Source organism: Patagioenas fasciata, chromosome 24 (genome assembly GCF_037038585.1).
Source record: "Patagioenas fasciata isolate bPatFas1 chromosome 24, bPatFas1.hap1, whole genome shotgun sequence".
Lineage (NCBI taxonomy): Eukaryota > Metazoa > Chordata > Aves > Columbiformes > Columbidae > Patagioenas > Patagioenas fasciata.
In genome coordinates, this window is record NC_092543.1 from 7,917,492 (window position 1) to 7,937,228 (window position 19,737).

Sequence of the window (19,737 nt, forward strand, 5' to 3'; positions counted from 1 at the left end):
CAGATCACTTCTGATTTAACTTTTGCTTTCCGCTGAAGCTTCTGCATGTCCCTGGTAAAATGTCAGGTTAATTTAAAGACGATACCGCGCTCCTCTGACATTTTCATCCAGGATATGACCGCATTAAAGGGAATGAAGGAAGAGAGAGTAGCTGACAGGCCTGTTACGGACAATAAAACGAACAAAGTCAGTCTGTTAGTACCTGCCGGCTCTGGTGACACCGCGGGAGCCGCGGGTCGCTGGCGGGAGCCGGGTGTTGAGGAGGGGGAGGCGGCGGAGCGGGCGCCCCCGCTCTGCGCTCCCCGTGAAACCCGCCCGGGGTGCAGATGAACCCCGGATCCGCGCAGCTCTGCCGGGGAAGCACGAAGAGGCGCAGCCGCCGCGCTGGCTCGGGGCGGTTCTGTCCTTGTCACACGCAGCGTCCATCCAGATTGCGATTAGTTTTGTGCAACATCTGCTCTGCGGATCAAACCGTCTCTGGGGCGCGTTGCAACGCGCCCGTGCGCAAAAGCTTCCAGCGCAGGCTGGAGCCGCTTTTGGGAGGATCCTTGTAGTCTCTGGTGGTGCGAAGGACGTGTCCATCGCTCCTCTGCTCGGGACCGGCTGCGGTGCTTCCCACGCCGGCTTCCCCGGCTCCTTTGCCTCCGGCGCGGGTGAGCCGCGGTGTCCGCGCTGCGCGGCGGGGGCGCGTTCGGGGGGCTCTGGGGCTCTGCAGCGGCCTCGGGGCCGGCCCGGCGCAGGAATCCGGCTGTGCCGGCAGCGCCGCGCGGGGATTCCCGCTCGGTGCATGGGGAGCGCTCTGGAAAATGGGGAAGAGCAGGAGCTCCGCAGGCCAGCGAGCAGATTGGCGTTTGTTTGCTGTTCAGAGAGCAATTTCAAACCCGAGGTGTTGCATGGCTGTCTCTGCTGACGGATACCATCTGAAATTTTTTTAAGTGTGTTTTGCCGTTCCTTTGACGACGTGCTGCTGTAATTCTCTTTGCAGAAGCTGTGGTTTTAGGCTCCCGTGTATCGTGTGCTTCTCTAAGGCTGCAGCTCAGGCATTCGAGTTGGCGCATTGAGTTTTGCTGCTGGGATTTTTAATGTTCCTCCATGGTGCTCGTTCTGCTGGAGGCTGCGGGCGGGTTATGGCCGAGTTTGAAGGGCCCAACCTGTCGCGTTCTGCGAGCAGCCTGGAGCTGGAGAGAATCCATGTGACAAAGCGAGGAGGCACGGCGCTGGAGCTCGTAACTCAGCAGAACGTTGCCCTGACACCTCGTGCAGTGATTCCATAGATGTGTGTGCATAGGTGTGTGTGTGCACGCTGTGAGGCTGCCTCATGAAGTGGGGAGGCCCTGAATCCTGTCTGGGCGGGCAGATCGCACCCCCTGACGGCAGGAGGGTGTGTGGCAGTGCCTTGGTTCTGGAGCCGGCCCGGCTAAACTCTGTTCTTCGGGCCAGCGCTGACAGAAATCACAATTAGGTGAAACGTGCAGCTCTACAGAGGCCAGCGGGTCCTTCCTTGGACACCTTCTTTCGTTATAAACCAGTCCTCCAGCCAGCTGATGCACACCTGGATTTTGGAAGGCCGTTGTGTTGTTTCACTTGTCCCCATCGGGCAAATTTGTTGTCCTGGCGCTGAGGATGGGGAAGAGAAGCCCTCATGGAAGCTGGAGAGCCCCGCGCTGCTGCGCTCTCTGCGTCCTCCCGGCTTGGCCACATCTGGTAAACCACCCTTTGTCAGCACCCGTTTCTCGCCTCAAGCGCCGAGCCCCGGCTGCGCGTGGTCGTGACGGCTGGGAGCAGAACGGCGCGTTCTGGCGATCCAGAGCCTTTGGTGTCGCTCAGCACTGGTGAAGTCAGGAGAACATTGGGGACTTCCCTGCTGGTCCCTGTGTGAGGACAAGAGGTGACTTTTTCGAGGACGTGGCAGATGAATGTGGCTCTTGGCAGTGAAGGAGGAGCCGTGGCACGTAGGCGGATGTCAGGGAGCCCGTTTAACGTAGCCGGTGTCCGGTGCGTACGGGAGCCGCGGTGTCCCCTCCTCGGTCAGGCGGGAGCCTCGGGGTCGCTGCGAGCGCGGTTGCCGCGCGTTCGTGGTTCGCGCCGAAGCGGCCGTGCCGTTTCTCTCCTCGGCCGGCGCCGGGTCAGCCTTTGCTCTCCGCTAACGCGAGGTTCTTCTCCCGGGAAGAGGCACCGTGTGTCTCGTCCTTCTTCTCACAGCGGCTCGGGGACTGCACGGGACTCAGCCAACCCCTCTGAACTTTAACCGCTCTGTGTTCCCTATCGCAACCATCCAAACCATTTGCTAATCATAACTTTGTCATTCCAGCTGCAGCCAACATGTTGTTTGACTTGGATATTTGTTCGCACTTACAACCGCTTGAGAACTTTATTTTTGTAACGCGTTGGTCTCTGTCCCCAGCCGGGGAAGCGAGATGCACTGTCCAGTTTGCACTCTCTGCACTAATATCTCTTCCAGCACGTGAACACCAGTTTGCTTTCGGCAGATTCTCTATTCAGTGTCAAAGCTGACGTAACTTTTCTTTGTTTCAGGAAGACAGTAAATTGGGACTATGGGTAGGTGCCCAGACGCTCTCAGGAGTTAACCCTCAGTTTTACGACCCCTCTAAACAAGCCGCTCTCCCCCTTCACCGCCATTCTCCCCTCACCATTTGCTGGGTCCGAACGGGGTGCCGTTTGGGGTCGCTCCCTGGGAGCGCAGCCGAGCGCCGTGCCCCGTGTCCCTTCCGCTCCCCGGCTCGGGCTCGGGCGGGACACGGGACACGGGACACAGGACACGGGGCGCGGGCGGCCCCGAGCGGCCCCACACGCGACCGCCAGGACCAGAACCGCGTGTGTGGGCAGTGGGCACAGGCTAATGACGGCTCCATAATCTGTTATGCAAATCTTGGTGCAGTTTGTTAAATTGTGCAGGGTTTATTTGTTTTGCTTTTGTACCTAAAGCACGTAGAGCTTGTATCTGTAAGTATTGTGTGCTCCTTGTACCACCCTTGCCTTCACCGCTGCCTCAGAAACCCAGACCCTGGGCTGTCCTCGGCCGCAGTGCCACGAGCGGGTCCTTTGTCCCCGCTGCCCGTGACCGTGCAGGGGACTCCCCGGCCCCGGGTTCTCCGTCCGCACGTCACGGGGAAACACCAACGGGGATTGTCTGTCGGTGCCACAAAACACGAGCTCTGGGCCGCTCCGCAGGGGCGGGACGCGCACCGGAGCGCTTCCCGGCTTTCTTCATTGGAACATTGCCTGCATCGAACCCGGGACGGCGGCCAAAAGCCAGCTCTCGGCAACTCAATAGCCGGTCGTTCAGATAAAGGTGATTCAGAGCTCTTGGCTAAGAGGACATAGCACAGGACGGTGTCAGGGAAAGCCTTGGGATTTGGGTCGGTCTTTAAGATGGCCGGTTCCAAAGAGCTGTGGAGCGGTGCGTGTGCGCTGGGAGGGGGCAGCGCGGGCTCCCCAGCCGCGGCAGGGGCGTCAGAGGAACCGCCGGCCCATCTCCACGTGTGTCGATCCCAGCGGCTGTCACCCGGGCCGCTGTCGCAGGAGAGGGACTGGTAACGTCTGCCGGCCTTTGCCGGTTCGAGAACCGAGTTTCAGGCACTGAAAACAGCGTGCGGGGGGGGTCGGTCCCAGCGCTTCGCTGCAGGCAATGTTGGAATGCGGAAAAGCTGCTTCCCAAGGGCTGGCTCTTGGTCCCGGTCTCGAGCTTCTGTTTTGGTCCTCGCCACCGAGAGCGTTGGTGTCGGTGTTGTCCCTGTCTCCCGCCCCCCTGGCTTTGCAACCACCGGTAATTTGTCCTGGCAAGGTCCTGCAAAAAGACAGAAATTTACTGTTTTCCTCAGGCTCCTAGCTTTTGAACTGGAGGCATGTCTTCTAAACAGTGCAACTCACTTCAAATGCTTTTTGCCTTTCATTTTATTATTGCTTGTCACGCAATGTTCTTTGAAAGCTTGCTCATATATTATCTGTTCCATTTTTTCCATTTTCCCTTTTTTTGCATGCCGTTCCTCCTGTTTCTTCCCTTCCTCCAATCCTCTGTTCCCGTGTGTAGACACAACGGCGACGACAGAACCGGCAGCTCACGGTTGGTATCACGTTCCTGTTTCTCTTATTTCTCAGCGGTGCTGAGTGGCAAGACAAGCCTGGGAAGGGGAGGCAGAGGGGAGGTGGAGTCTCCAGGGGAAAACCAGATCCGGGTGGACGGAGCTCGGAAGCACACCATGGGTTGCAAGGCTGGAAAGTCTGTCCGCTCTTGGTGCTCCTGTTGGGAGCTCGGCTGCAGTGCCCGGCGAGCCCCGGTCCCCGCGCCCCGTGGCAACGGGCTCCGTGTGCGAGGGAGCGCGTCGCTCCCCGCTCGTCCTGAGCGCCGGGCGCCGCCTCGGCCGCACAAGAGAGGTCTGACCTAGGGAAATTGGAGCTGAAATTTAATTTTTGAAGAGGTGCTTGGGATCCTGGGCGTTTTTCTGTCCCCGGCCGTTGCGGGGATGCTGATGATGCGCGGTCGCGTTCTCGCACCGCACGGGCTGGAAGCGAACAGCGAGGCTTTGCCGCCAGCAGAGCGGTCTGGGGGCGACCCTGCTCGGCTGCTCCAGAGCTTCCTATGGTGTTAAAACTGAGCCTAAGCACTCCCTGCAGGCGGGGAGCAGAGCGGGTACCATTCTTTGGCACGAGCTCGCTTTTCAGCTAAGCAAACCAAACCTCTGGTGATTTTTAAGGGTGATCCACAGCTGAGTTTGCCCTTTCAGTTTCTCCTGGTCCCGATGAACGGGCCGTTCCATGCGCAGGGGGATCCGCGGCGCAGAACAGCCCGCTACCCGCGTCCCAGCAGTGACGGCTCGGAGCCCGTGTCCCCTGTCCTTAGAGGGCTCTGCTGAGCGTCCCGGTGAAACCAGCTGCCACAGACTTTCCTGCCTCCAGCCCTCGGTTTTCCTCGTGGCCCCGCACGTTCCCCCGGGGCCGCTTTTCCCGTGGAGACTCGGGGTTCTTTCCAAGCTTGTGTTGCTGGAGTGTGGATGGAGTGTTCCAGGTGTTCTGTATGTTGGCCGTTTGTTCTGACCGGTGTCCGATGGGAGTGAGCATGTCTGGGAATGACTAGAAATGCATGGGCATGAACTACAGCCAAATGGATTTTCTCCAAAAACCATTTCAAATGAATTGGGGCAAGAGAAAAATTTAAAACAAACAAAAAAAAAGAACCCAAACGAGATTGATGGCAAAGAAAACGAAACGTCAGGCTGGCGTGGAACCTGCACAATGCTTGAATCGGGAAAGACCTTTGAGCAATGCAATTTTTGGAGTGTATCCTAGAGGACTGGGGGACAGGAGTCCTGTCGTGTGTGTGCATGTGACAGCGGTAGCGGAGCCCCCGCCATTCCTGCGGAATGGAGTTAACGCAGCGCTGCATGAGTGACCTAAAGCACGAACGTTGTTGACTCTTTTGTTGGAAAATGAGAGCTTAACTGTCAATTTTCTGATGCACTTTCTCCTTTCTCTGCACTGTTCGTTGCCAGAACTCCACTAACAGCATGGTCATGGCCGGCAGGAAGGCTTGTGCTTCCGCCGCACCGCCCGCAGCCGGGGTGAGCGCTGAGCCGGCTTTCCCGAGCTCCAGCCCTCCCTCCCGCTCGCGGCGCCCGCCCCGTGGGACAGCGGGGTCCGTGCCCTCGGCCGCTCCGCTGCCCCGCGCTCACCCCGGGACACCGGCTCTCCCCGCCCTGCACGCAGGACATGTATAAGCAGCCATGACCTTATACATGGTGGGTTTTTCCTGCAGCAGGAGCGGTGACTGCATTTCGCCCCTTTTTACCCAAATTGCGACCTGCCCCGCGGCGGGGAGGAGCCCAAGGGGCTCCCGGCCGTTTCCATGGGGGGGCCACGGCGCGGGGGACGCCCCGAGCTGCTCGGGCACCGTTTCTGCCCGGCCCGGGCACAGGTGGGGCGAGGGGATCTCCTCTGAAGCTGGCAAAGCAGGAAGCCTGGGGGAAGGTTAAAGTCAGGAAAACATCCCAGCCCTGAAGCAAGAGTGCTGAGAAATACCCTGCCCTAACGCAGCAGGCAGGTGATGTTAGACGCTGGAAATCCCTCCCAAAGGTCCGTAGGAGTTTTTAATCGCGGCCCGAGCAGGGTTTTGTACGAGAACGTTAACACCGCTGTGTTAAGCTCTTGTTGCTCTTTCCCGTAGCGCTGGGGGATCACAGATCTCCCGAACCCAACAGCGCGGGGGTGAGGAGCCCCGCGCGCTCTCAGCGACGCTCCCGAGCGGCTCTGCCGTCCGGCTGCCTTTCCTGCTGGAAAACGCCCCGCTTAGAAGCGCAGCTCACAGTAAACGCGTTCCTAAGTGTATTTTACAAATCCAGTCCTTGGGGGCACTGAATAAAACATCACAGGCTCCCTGCCCGCGCAAGCTCCGCGCAGCGCGCGCCATAAAACGGAATCCCTAATTGCTTATTTACAGCTCCATACAAAGGAGAAATCGCTTTTCCTGGCGCCGCTCTGCCCGCAGAAATGGCGAGATTGGCGTCTCCCAGCGAAATTTGGCTTTCATTCCGCCAACAGGAGCGGCAGCAGGCTTTGAATTCCTTCTGATCACGGCTGAAAAGAAGGGGCTTTAAGAGCCGATATGAAAGTTTAATGAGAAAAAATCAACAAGTAATTTAACACGGATTTAAAATGCCTCACAACAGGTTTTATACCGTTCGGTGGCATTCGTAAGTACGGCAGGTGCAGGTAGCAACGGAATTGGTGAATCGTTAATTTTCCTTTTGAACAAGGCTTCTTTTGCTTCATAAAAAATGCAGCGTTGCCCTTTTTCATTATTGGGAAAATGGAGTTCCCTTTCAGCGAAGGGAGGGCTCTACAGAAGCAATTTTGGAGAGATAAAGGTTGAAAGGCTCCTCTCCCGAGCCCGGTTTGCATGGCCGATGCTTCCGAGAGTCAGCTGTAATTACCCTCGGATATCGCGTTAGAGCGAAAGCCGGGGCTCCCCGGAGCCCGGGAGCAGCGCACGGGCAAAATCCTGGGTACTGATTTCAACGGCCCCCGTTTGAGCAGGTGATCGTGATCCCGCCTGCAGCTGCCGGGTGACTCGCTCTGTTTTAAAAGCCATTTTTAATGAGCTGTGTATGTGTATATCTATATCTATATCTATACATATACACACACTGTGTTCTGCGGGAGGCGGTCTGCCCGTCCCCTGCATACAGCAACATCCTGAACGGGCGTTCCCGCGGGCGGCGGCGCCCGGCACTGAGACCTTGGCTCAGCCCGGCGCTCCGGCCCCGCGGACCCCGGCGGCTTCTCCCCAAACCCGAACCAGCAGCTCTCTGGGGCCACGAGCGCCCGTCTGGCCCAACTGCTTTATCAGCTTTGGGGACAGATGCTTTTTCCAGAAGTGCATCCCGTTTGGGCAATGGCACAGCCGGTTTTGGGGGTTTTGGCAGGCCAGCCTGCAGTCTGCACGCACAGGTGCCCCACAGTTTTGGAATGGGAGCCACCATATTTGGTCATTGATAAAACGCTGGACTTGCCAACATTGCCAAAAAAAATTGAATTTTGTGGGAAATTGGAAGACAATTTGGCATTGCTTGGTACAGAGAACCAAAACGGAAGCGGTTAAATTGGGCAGCGGCCCCCGTGCTGGCCGAAGGACGGCGTCTGGGGGTCTGTGCATGCTGTTATGAGTGAGTGACCTTGACTCCATGTTCCGTGTGCCAACAGTGTAGACCGAGGAGTGTTCTGTCTGTGATGGAGGGCATTACTGCACCTGTCGCCTGGCTCTGCCCGAGGCGGCGGGAGGTGGCGAGTGACTGACGCATTCTTTTTCCCCCAAGCGATTCATCCTCAGCTCTTAAGTGTTGTTTTTGTCGCTCGAGAAACGCAGAGAAAAATGAGTTTGTTTTTACTTGTAAGGCTTTACTCAGTTGCCCAATTCTGCAGAGGAGCTGGACGCTGGGGACCGCTCAGGTAAGGGCAGCCGTGGGCACCGCCGCCCCGCGCACACCCATTCCTGCACCCTGGCCATGTCGCATCGTGTAGTCGCTGTGCTGCCGCCATCCCCGCGCACGGGCGGCGTGGGGCGCTCTGCTGCTGGGCTCCTCCTCTCTGCTGTGGGGTTCGCCTCCTTTTTTGTCTTTTTTTTGCTTTAGTTTTTGTTTTCTTGGCACCCATTTGTGTGTGGCAGCGGTGAGAGGGGGGAGGCGGCGGGGTGGTGGGACGGACCCTTCCACGTTCCCTCCCGGCTGCTGCAGATTCTGGAACGCTCGTCTGAGACGGGTGGAGTCAGAACTTCGTGTCTGTGGAGCGCTCGGCTCTGCCGCGCGGTGTCAAGCGTCCTCGGAACGCGCGGCGGCGCTGGCCCGGGGCTGCTGGTGTCCCAGCGCGAGCGTCAGGCCGGGGGTGACGAGGAGCTGATCGCTCCATCAGCAGAGAAACCGAGCCCATGGTCTGAACCTCTGTGTAGCCACGCTGGCCCAAAAAGTCACATAGAGACCCTTAGAGCTGGTCCTTGTGAAGTGGCACTAATCCGGATCAAGAAACGAGCATCCGCAGCGGGTGCAGCGGGTGCACTCCAAGCAGGGAGCTGTTGGGGGGGGACAAACAGCATCCAAACCTCTGACCGTCAGGTTTTGCCCAACTCTGCCTGGGGGTTTTTAGGGATCCACCCCTTTCTTTTGCTCCCGTTTCTCAGGGCGTCTCTGCGGGTTCCGCAGCCTGTCCCCAGACGAGCCCTGTCCCCAGACGAGCCCTGTCCCTGGATGAGCCCTGTCCCCAGACGAGCCCTGTCCCCGGACGAGCCCTGTCCCCAGACGAGCCCTGTCCCCAGACGAGCCCTGTCCCCAGCTGAGCCCTGTCCCCAGGCGAGCCCTGTCCCCGGCTGAGCCCTGTCCCCAGGACGAGCCCTGTCCCCAGGACGAGCCCTGTCCCCAGACGAGCCCTGTCCCCAGACCAGCCCTGTCCCCAGACCAGCCCTGTCCCCAGGACAAGCCCTGTCCCCAGACCAGCCCTGTCCCCAGACCAGCCCTGTCCCCAGGACGAGCCCTGCCTGGGGCTGCGCTCCAGCCCTCAGGTTTGAGTGTGGAGCAAAACCAATGCCAGCTCAGCCAGTCCCCAAGTCCCCGTCCCTGTGAGACACTTCCCTGTGTTGGGGCGGGCAGTGCCCGTCCCGTAAGCCGCTATAGGTACGCTTTGGCCAAGACATTAGAAACGATGGGTTTGTTCCCTACGTGTCCAACACCTGAGCGATGCTGATAATTGTTGTCGCAGGCCTGGGCCAGATCCCGTAAGTGAGCAGCAGTCGGTGTCTGTACACATCCCTGTGTGCAGGGGAAGTCTTTGCTTTGCTCTAATAAGCTTTATTATTTTTTTCTAATGTGCACTTTTTAAAGAAAATTGCACCTTTTGGTGAACGAAGAGCAGGAGGGGAAGCAGCTCCGCAGGGGAGCTGCTCAGAACGGGCGGCTGCTCGCCCGCGGGCTCTCGTGGGCGCGGGGCCGGGCGCCTGCTCCTCGTCCCGCAGCCCAGCTCCTCCCTTTGCCAAATTCCCCCAAAGGGCGCAGAGAGCCCGTCTGCTCCGAGCCGAGGGGCGAGCGCCCTCTGTGCATCAGCAGACACCGGTTTGGAGCTCACGCTTTGGTGTCTGATTTTTTGTGTGCGCTGAGAATTTGAAGATGTTGCTGGGTGCTCTCCCGGTTCCTCCCGTGCACCCAAAGGGCGAAGCTGCCCCAGCGAACCTGCCGGGTGACCGGAGGAGCCGCCCCGGCTGTTCCGCTCATCCGGGGCGCTGCAGCGCGGTCTGCGTGCCCGGGGGACGCGGGGCGGCGGGGCGGGCGCCGCAGGTGAGCGCGGAGCTGCGCGGTCCCTCGGCATCGCTGCCGGTGGGACAGGGCGCCCGGGACCGCGGTGCGGGGAGCTCGGGGCCCTTTGCTCAGCGTGTGTTCCTTGCAGGTGCTCCCGTCCTGCTAAACGCTTCAGCCGAGGCTCTGCCCACCGTGCAATTAAGTAACGCGTCCCTTGCCTTCCGTCCAGGTAGCTTCCAGAGCCCTGTGCGCTTCTCCTGCTCCAGCTGTGTGTGTCCCTGCCACTCCAAACCTGGTTCCGGAGGCGCGGGGAGCGCAGGGAAGGGACGGGGCCGCCCCGCGGGGCGCTGAGCGTGTCTGTGCGTGCACACATGTGCGCACACGTGTGGACGTGCAGGTGCCGCCAGCTGCCGCGTGCTCCCCTTGTCACCAGGGTCACCCGCAGGCGGGTCCCTCTGCTTTGCTCCCGTGTTGCTGCACCTCGTGTGCATGGGGGAGCGGCCCCGCGCGGCCTCCCCGTCGGGTGCCATTAACTAATCAAAACCTGATTAGCACCTTTGTTCAAGGGGGATGCTGATTAATCAATCGCTATTGATTGCGAGTGGGGCTCCATTTGCTGGCAGAGAGGAGGCTGCAGAAACAACCAGGAAACATTGAGCACCTGTCATAGTGATTAAATTTATTAAAACAAAGCGCATTATTTTTTATGAAGCAATTTTGAAATAGGTCATTGAAGGGGAGCTTATTGATTGGAGAAGGATGAACTCCTCAAATTTCCCTGGCTTAAATTAGACCAAATTCAATTACAATACAACAAACAGGTTAACGCTAGTCTTTAACAGCCCGTCAATAAATTAGAGCAGGGGTAGCGGCCTTAATGCCGCGGTGGCCACGAATACCGTCCTTGCTCAGCCTGTGGCGCGCAGGCGGGGATTCCTGTCCCCCATGTGGATACAGAGGGGGGTGCATCACAGCGTTTCTGCACCGGAGCCGTGCCCGCCAGCCCCCCTGCCCCCGCCAGCCCCGCTGTCCCCGCCAGCCCCGCGGCGCCCGCTCCGTCCCCCAGAGCCGCGTGGTTCCGGAGGGGCGGCAGCCGTGCCGCGAGCTCCCGCCTCCCAGCACAGAGCAGGACTTGGCCACTGATGCTCCAGAGGACACCAGGGACATAAGGCCACTGGCACCTAAATCGTGACATGTGGGAGCTTCAGTCACCTTGGTGTGCTGATCATTTAATCAGCTCTTACGAGAGGAAGAAAAAGCCGCCAAGGTAGGAATTCCTGAAAGAAGCGGATTTGGGGCTGCTGCCCCTGCGGTGCTGCAGGTGTTCCATTGGCACGTGGAAGTGCGTCCCGCCGCGCCAATGGAGGTTGTCCTGCGCCAGAGCCTCCAAAGGCGTCCTCAGCGAGAAACAAGATAAACGCTGTGACGGAGCACGGGGCAGGATGGCGGGCAGGGCGCTGGCGGGCAGGGCGCTGGCGGGCAGGGCGCTGGCGGGCAGGATGGCAGGCAGGGTGCTGGCGGGCAGGATGGCAGGCAGGGTGCTGGCGGGCAGGATGGCGGGCAGGGCGCTGGTGGGGCAGGGTGATGGCGGGCAGGGCGCTGGCGGGCAGGATGGCAGGCAGGGTGCTGGCGGGCAGGATGGCGGGCAGGGTGCTGGTGGGCAGACTGCGCACACCAGGCCTGAGGCTCAGTGTTAAATGCTTTGTTCCTAATGGGTCTGGAGCTCGGAGAGCGGCTGTAGCTGGGGTTTAAAATACTGCCTGGGACGGTCAGCCAGGTCCAGCCCAGCCTTCGCTTCATCGTGAGATGCTGCTGCTTAGAAGAGAGTGGGAGCGAGAACATACACATAGGGATAGTTCAAAGCCTCATTAAATCCAGACCGGAATGGGACCTTTTTATTGAGTATTAATAGTGTGGAAGACAGAGAGTTCCTTGCGCTAAACCTCGCTGGAAGCGCTTGCCCCACGTTGTGAAGAGGGCACCTTTAATCTGCCAGCTTTCTCCTGCTCTTGGGACAGCCCACCGAAGGCTTTGGAGCAGCTGCGTGTGCCAAAACCTGGGGAAACTTGAGATCCTTACATTTTTTAAAAAAGCGACTCCCCCCTGCAAAAACCCCCTCGTGACGGAGAACCCGGTTTCAAACGTGGATGTTGGCCGATGGCGCTTAGTTGGAAGGTAACCAGCTAAACATCGGCTCAACCAGACCCCTCAGTGCCGTGAAGCGGGAGCAGGCAGAGGTGCCCCGTCTTCTGTCTGTGCTGTGTGACGAATGGCTCTGTTTGTTTAAAGGAAAACTTCGGGTCCTCGTTCGGGCGCTGTGATCTCCATTGGGCTGATTCCACGAGCAGCTGCTGATTCAAAGCTCCCGGCCCTTGCTGGCGCGGTGTGCGCGGCAGCCGGTGCTCGTGCCGCTGAGCGCTGCCTGGCGCCGGTGCCGCGTTGGACGGAATCCGGCATCCCCGTGACGCGGCACGGCCGCCGCCGGCTCGGGGCTCCGGACGCGGGGGGACTTGTTCCTGCCTGTGTTCAGCCGCGAGCAGATTGCGCCATCGCTGCCGGAGTTTTCCTTTAAGGCGCTTTGGCGTCGTGCAAAGCGCCGCCCCGCAGGGGGCTCAGCCCCGGTGTCAGTAGCCGCGCAGTAGCCGTCCAGTAGCCCCGTAGTTGTGCATGTTGTTGCCAACATGCAGCCGTGTGTGCACCCCCAGCCCTGTCCCCGCTCCCACCCGCACCAACCCGCAGCAACCAGAAATGAGCCCTAATGGAAGAATTCAGGCTGTTGGATTGAGAGGCCAGCGTGCCCCAATATATATTAACATCTTAATGGGAAAGCTCGGCATGTATACATTTACTACTCCCTGACAAGAGGGAATTAAATGTCAGAAGGATTTGTAGCATCTATAATTGAATTGGTGCTGAGAAAAGCAAATCTTAAGGAAGAATAACATATTAGGATTAGCAAATAATGTGGCATTTTGTCAGTTCCTGCCATCTCGCCTGTTCCCTCTTCAGTAATAAAGTTGTGATTTCTTTTTTAATCAGAGATAGGGAGCGGGAATGGCTTTTGCGAATTGGAGGCGGCAGTTTAAGGCAGGTTCCGCTGTCTGAGGTCAGGGCTCTCCGGCGCGGATCGGAGGGGTGGCGCCGGCTCGTGGGTGCCGTGGCAGCTGCGCGGGTCCGCAGCGGGGGCTGCGACGGGGACACGGGGCCGGTCCCACGCGCACAGCCCTGCTGTGGGTGCTTCGCGGCCCCTCCGCGTCCTCAGGTTGTTCGGTGGCGGTTTGGTGTCAGCCTGGGGTGCTGCCGGTGGCGGGGCCGTAACTCGGCGTCCGCTGCCCGGCGTAGCGGGACGTCCCCCCCGGCTGCGGCGCTGCTGTCCCCCCAGAGCAGCCGAGCGACCCGGGGGCTCTGTTTCTGTTACAGAACGGCCCCGAAGGGCTGAGCCCAGCCCCGCGCCCAGACGTTACTTGGATAAAACACTCGCAGGGGCTTTTTCTTAAATTGTTTTAATTAAAGCGCAGCTCAGAGCGCTCTCAGTCACGAGTTATTTACTCGGGCCCCTCAGTCCTTAATCCTGGAGCAGAATTGGAAATATCGATAGAAAGCGTAAATCCCGGCTGCCGCTCGAGAGCTTCGTATCGGGTTTCGGCTCCAAAGAGCACCATTACCTTTGGCTGTCACGGGTCTGTGCGCTTGATCGATAAACTTCAAATATTATTAGAGGTGGAGGCCCCCGAGATTTGCTCCGTTCTTGGGGGAGACGGAGATCAATCTTTCTTGAAAATCGAGTGGCGTTTGCTCTCCGTGCCGGCGAAGCGCGTTCCTCCGCGCCGGCAGCTGCTCGCGGGACAGATTTATAGGCGTGTGCTTCTTGTAGGGAGAGATTTAAATGGTAAATCCTTCACATATGACTTCACAAATCATGTAAAGTTAAAAGATTTTTACCGTTTCTGTTGCTGCTGTGCTTAAATTGTAAGGTATGGCCAGTAAATCATTTTAATGGAGGTGTCGCGCTTGACTCAATAGAAAAAAAAAGAGACAATGGTTTAGCTTCTATTCCAAAATGTTAATGTATTAATCAACGGGAGAATAATTGTTTTTCACCGCGTTATAAATCTGGGTTGCCATTAGGATTGCGGCGAGGGTTGATGTAGCTGCGTTCTTAAATTAAAATTGTTTACACTGCTATACATTCATTTTACACGGCCATAGCTCATTCGGGTTCATCTCGGCGTTGTTCCCCGCCAGATCAGTCATTCCTGCCCCTGCGGGACAGAACCCATTGCGTGGCAAGGAGTCAAATGAATGGAGCGGTCGGGGCACGGAGCGGCGCCGCTGCCCATCTGAGGGGCGTCCCTGGCGTGGGCGGGCGGCTCGGAGTCACCGGCCGTGTTCGAGGTGTCCCCTGCTGGGCTGGGGACAGGACGCGCGTTCCCACGGCGGTGGTTGGGGTTTGGCCGAGTTTGTTGGGCTGAGGTTGGAACGTTTTCAACAGGGCGCCTGTTAGCGATGTTTCTTCAGAGCCAGTGGTTAACACCCGCTGTATGGTGCTGCTGCTCCCTGTGCCCCGGGGAGGCTGAAATATGGGGCTCCCCCGCCACGTACCCAGCACCAGCTCCACCTCCGCTCCCAGCTGTCCCCGCCCGCGTAGTCGTAGCGCTGCCGCTTGTAGCAGAGACGCGAGCGCCAGATGTGTTCCCCGCGGCCCAGCCGCCGTGCCGAACCCATCTGCCCCCGCGGCCCCTCGTCCCGCGCCCCCGCGCCGCCCGCCCGCGCTCACTGCTCTTCTGGTCTCGACAGATTCTCGCGCGGGTGAGGAGGGCGCGATCCGCAGCGTGGACCACGCGGTGGTCGGCGGCGTGGTGGCCGTGGTGGTGTTCGCCATGCTCTGCCTGCTCATCATTCTAGGGCGGTACTTTGCCAGGCACAAAGGTAAGAACCCGGGGAGACGAGCGGACGAGGCGCGTTTCCCGTCCCGCCGGCCTGGGCTGGGGCCCGTGTGCCACCTTATCTTGATTTACGTGGAACGGTCCGTCTGGGGAACTTGTCACAACTTCTAGAGCAATCTAAACCCCCCCACGCAGTTGTGGCTGTTCCTCTTTATAGATGTTTGTACAGAAGGATTTACTGTTAGCCGGGTTTTATTTGGGAAAGCAGCCGGGGGATAAGAGGCTGGTTACGACGCTGTGAATAATGTCAGGAAGAGAGCAGAAAGGGAAAAAAGACCTAAAGCACATTAAGGGGGAGAGAAAGCAGAGACGAGAGATTTGTCTCCTTTAAGTAAAGTGTATAAAACACGGTTTTACTGGTGTTTGTGGGCTTCTGAGAGGGGGAATAGCCGTGACCTGATTGATTTTCCACGTGAGGTGCGCAGAGAGCGACACACGGTCGCGTTCTGGGGACGTGGGGCCGGGGGCCCGGGTGCTCCCGCGCGGTGGCACCAGCCCTGCAGTGGCACCAGCCATGCAGTGGCACCAGCCCTGCAGTGGCACCAGCCCTGCAGTGGCACCAGCCATGCAGTGGCACCAGCCCTGCGGTGGCACCAGCCATGCAGTGGCACCAGCCCTGCGGTGGCACCAGCCGTGCGGTGGCACCAGCCCTGCGGTGGCACCAGCCCTGCAGTGGCACCAGGCGTGCAGTGGCACCAGCCCTGCAGTGGCACCAGCCGTGCGGTGGCACCAGCCGTGCAGTGGCACCAGCCGTGCAGTGGCACCAGCCCTGCAGTGGCACCAGCCGTGCGGTGGCACCAGCCGTGCGGTGGCACCAGCCATGCAGTGGCACCAGCCGTGCAGTGGCACCAGCCCTGCAGTGGCACCAGCCGTGCGGTGGCACCAGCCGTGCGGTGGCACCAGCCCTGCAGTGGCACCAGCCGTGCAGTGGCACCAGCCCTGCAGTGGCACCAGCCCTGCGGTGGCACCAGCCCTGCGGTGGCACCAGCCCTGCAGTGGCACCAGCTGTGCGGTGGCACCAGCCCTGCGGTGGCACCAGCCCTGCAGTGGCACCAGCCCTGCGGTGGCACCAGCCCTGCAGTGGCACCAGCCGTGCGGTGGCACCAGCCCTGCGGTGGCACCAGCCATGCAGTGGCACCAGCCGTGCAGTGGCACCAGCCCTGCAGTGGCACCAGCCGTGCGGTGGCACCAGCCGTGCGGTGGCACCAGCCCTGCAGTGGCACCAGCCGTGCAGTGGCACCAGCCCTGCAGTGGCACCAGCCCTGCGGTGGCACCAGCCCTGCGGTGGCACCAGCCCTGCAGTGGCACCAGCTGTGCGGTGGCACCAGCCCTGCGGTGGCACCAGCCCTGCAGTGGCACCAGCCCTGCGGTGGCACCAGCCGTGCAGTGGCACCAGCCGTGCAGTGGCACCAGCCCTGCAGTGGCACCAGCCGTGCGGTGGCACCAGCCGTGCGGTGGCACCAGCCCTGCAGTGGCACCAGCCCTGCGGTGGCACCAGCCGTGCGGTGGCACCAGCCGTGCGGGTCCAGGCGCGGGGTCCTGGCGCCCCAGCCCGGCACCGCCACGTCTTGGGCGGGTTTTCCGCGGTCACGCGGGCTCCGTTCCCTTGCAGGTACGTACTTCACCCACGAAGCCAAAGGCGCCGACGACGCGGCCGACGCGGACACAGCCATCATCAACGCCGAGGGCGGGCAGAACAACTCGGAGGAGAAGAAGGAGTACTTCATCTAGAGCAGCCTTGGTCCCCATGAGGTGTCCAACCGTGGACGGTTACTGCTGGCCCTATTTAAACGCTACAGAGACAGTGATATTGGAGTTGCAACCAGCTTGTGTCTTTTTTTTTAAAGAGAAAAAAGAAGCGATGGGTGGAGATGGTGAGGCCGGGAGGGTCTGGGGTTCGCTGTGTAAAAATATTCCTCGTAAGTACACTCTGCTGTTCGACACCTCAGTTCGTTTGGGTTTTCTTTTTTTGGCCAGGTCAGCTTGGATTTAGTTTAGTGAAGTCATTGCAGAAGATTCTGTGCCTTGTTTCATTTCTGTTTGTGGGGGCCGGGGGAGGCTGGGCAGAGAGGGCTTCTGTGCGTAGTCCGTGGGGTTTCTGTGGCTCTTCGTTCCCGCTCCCGCCCGCCGGGCCCCTCGCCGCACGTGGGTTCCGTGGAGCCGGTTCTTTCCCTCTTGGCCGGTTCCCGCTCAGCGCTCAGCTCGCGGGAGGAGAACCAGCACGTTTTAGATGCCGTGGTTTGCAGTTCTCTGTGCCCGTCGCCCGTCCCCGTCGGCACCAAGGCCGGGACGCGCCAGCACCGAGACCCGCGCGGCACCGGCACCGGGGCTGGAGCCAGCACAGGGCCGCGGGCCGTCCCGCAGCGGGACGGGGGCCGCAGGGTCCCCGGGCCGGTGTCACCTCCCGTGGCCATAGAGCCCCCTGCCCGGGGGCTGCGGCCACCCGGGTCCGGCCCCGTCCCCAGAGCCGCCGGCCCAGCAGAACCGCCCGTTTGTCCCGCTCGGTGCCGCGCGGGGCCCGCGGTGCCGCGGCAGCGCTGATTTCAAAGCCATAGGCGCGCAGGGAACCCCGGCCGGCAGAGCCGCCACGCCGCGGCGAGGAGACGGCAGCTCGGTTAGATATGCTGAATTTTCTTTCGGTGAGTAATCTTGGATTTGGAGCGGTACTTTTTTTTACTGTGTTTATGTGGAAAATGTATGCTGGTTTATTTAAGGGAAGCATTAATCTTAGCGTCAGGGTTTGGGGCTTTTCTTTAGGTGTTTCAGGGGGAGCGTTCCCGTACGTTTTTTGGTTTTTTGATAGTTGTTTTTGGCAGAACCATCGCGGCGCGGGGTCCCTTGGGAGCGGGCGCCGTGGCGGGAGCCGCTCTCCGCGTGCCCCGGGCGCCGTGGCGGGAGCCGCTCTCCGCGTGCCCCGGGCGCCATGGCGGGAGCCGCTCTCCATGTCCCCTGGGCGCGGGCAGGACCGGCTGCGCTGGGCCCCCGCGCGGTGGGAGGAGCCGGCGCGGGGCCCGTCCGGCTCCCAGCCCCCGTCCTTGTTTGGAAGTGTACAGTAGTGCAGTGTTACCGATGTAACTTTGACTTACGCTGTGGACATGTCTCAGGTTCATGTGTTTGATGGTGTTTTCCGTCTCAGGTAGATTGCGAAATTTCGGCCCCACACATTGGAAAAAAATAAAATACAATAAAAACAGGCTAAAAAGCAGGCAATTCCGAATTTTAGTTGTATATTGGTTTATGTATTCTTTCTTCGGTATACAGTGCACTGTTTGCAATGTATTGTTGAGTATTACTTTGTACAGCTTTAGATCATTAGGATTTTGAAGCGTGAAGAAAGAACAACCTTGTTTAAGGGTGTTGCAGATGAAGGACGCGGAACCGACGCTGAACAACCTTGTTCTTTATTCACCCGGCCTTTTGATTTCTTCCCCTTAGGCCAGTTCTGTTTCAAGGTGTCCATGGAAGGTGTTACGATGTGAGAACACACATATCCATCTGTTCCCATTCACATTTTGTATTGGTTCATGTATACCATTTTTACAAAGGAAAAGAAGTACTATAAAATATCTGTCTTCTTAATAAAAAAACTTAATGTTCCGAAGCTGCCTGTCCCTTGCGCTGTGTCCCCGCCGGGCAGTGCCGGTGCCGGTGCCGGTGCCGGTGGGACCGTGGACATTCACCCCGTTCCTCCCGCCACCTCGGTCCTGCCTGGGGTCTCATTTCCGTATTTGTCTCTTTCAAACACTCAGGATTTAGCGTGTGACGTTTTTGCCTCAAAACACCCAGTTCCAATGGAGAGTGCTGCCGGGAAGGACCCGCGTGGCCCCTGCCCGCTCGTGGCTGTCGAGGAGCCCAGCGCTGGTTCCTCCGCTGTCTCCACCTCCTGAAATCAGGTTACGAGGCAGCTGCAGCGCCCAAATGAGCAGCATCAATCTTTCATGTTTTGGACAAAGGAGGAAACAAGCGCTTTGTGCGGCGGAGCCGCTCCCGAGAGCCGCGATGGCAGCGCCGCCACGCGCGGTGTGTGCGGAGCCGGACGGACCCGCGGCGCGGCACGCCGACCTGCCCGCTGCTCTCGCCGCCGGAGACACCGCCGGTCCCTTAGAGAAGTGATGAGACTGAGGCAAAAACCACAGGGCAAACCGTGCCGTGTCGAGTAGTTAGCGATAAAGGGCACTTTACATCAGGTGAGGCACCTGAATTCGGGGCTGGGCGGTGGAGATTCAGCTGCTGGTGAGCGGGACGTGGGCGCGATGTGCCGGGGCAGCTGGCGCCATCGATCGCCAGCCCGGCGCTTCTCGTCAGAGGCTCCTGGCAGCCGGCTAATGGCTTTTCCAGGCAGTCCCGGCCCGTTTTCCAGGCAGCGGCTGGCGTGCCCCTCCTCATCCTCACCCTCATCCTGGCCGGGTGGGAGGGAGGCAGCGATGGGGGTGATGCCGGGAGCTGGATCCGGGAGCAGCCGCGTCCCAGCTCCGTAAGGACCGGACCTGCCATCCCTTCACACACCTGTTGTTGACCATGGGCACGCTGTGGCGAATACAGCACATACACAATGTTTGAGGCGCGAGCTGAAAGGAGCTCTGCCCCGAACGAGCCTGCAGCTCCGTGGTTCCCATTTCCCAGGCGCCTGCAGCAGACGAGCTCCCGCGAGCTCCTGCGCGTCCTTCGAGGTGAGCGGGGTTTCCTGCCCTTTCCTGCAGCCTGCGCCGCGGGGATCCCCTGGGGTGCTCTCTGAGCAGAGGGGCTGTGTTCACAGCTCGTGTTTGGGGTATGAACCTTCTGCTGGGTTAAGCATCCATCAGCGCACCCCCCGGGGCCACTCTCCCCTGTCCCCCCGGCCCGGCTTTGCCTCCATGCGGGGCGCGCAGCCTGGGCTGGCGATGGAGCGAGGCGGCGGCAGAGATGAAGGCTGCCAGGACCAAAGGGAATATTTGATCAAGGGCCTCCGCTGGGCTCTGTGCTGGCCCCCCGGGCTCCCCCGGGATGGCACCTCGTGG

The 19,737-nt window shown here is 59.8% G+C and overlaps 2 protein-coding genes across 11 annotated transcripts in view; one reads left to right on the forward strand and one right to left on the reverse strand.

Annotated features, from left to right (window-relative positions):
• Window positions 1-18,341, forward strand: part of CADM1 (cell adhesion molecule 1) — a 102,173-nt gene extending 83,832 nt beyond the window's left edge. For 4 of the 10 annotated variants that reach the window (XM_071798827.1, XM_071798829.1, XM_071798830.1 and 1 more), the window contains 5 exons: window positions 4,052-4,084; window positions 7,909-7,962; window positions 9,943-10,023; window positions 14,592-14,723; window positions 16,353-18,341. In XM_071798827.1, coding sequence (XP_071654928.1) covers window positions 4,052-4,084; window positions 7,909-7,962; window positions 9,943-10,023; window positions 14,592-14,723; window positions 16,353-16,471 — 419 coding nt within the window. In that variant the 3' untranslated portion in view covers window positions 16,472-18,341. The remainder of the gene's footprint in view (window positions 1-4,051; window positions 4,085-7,908; window positions 7,963-9,942; window positions 10,024-14,591; window positions 14,724-16,352) is intronic. The other 6 variants (XM_065855689.2, XM_065855692.2, XM_065855691.2 and 3 more) reach the window with 3 other exon arrangements.
• PAFAH1B2 (platelet activating factor acetylhydrolase 1b catalytic subunit 2) overlaps window positions 1-19,737 on the reverse strand; it is a 457,510-nt gene that overhangs the window by 351,540 nt on the left and 86,233 nt on the right. The gene's annotated exons all lie outside the window — the stretch shown is intronic.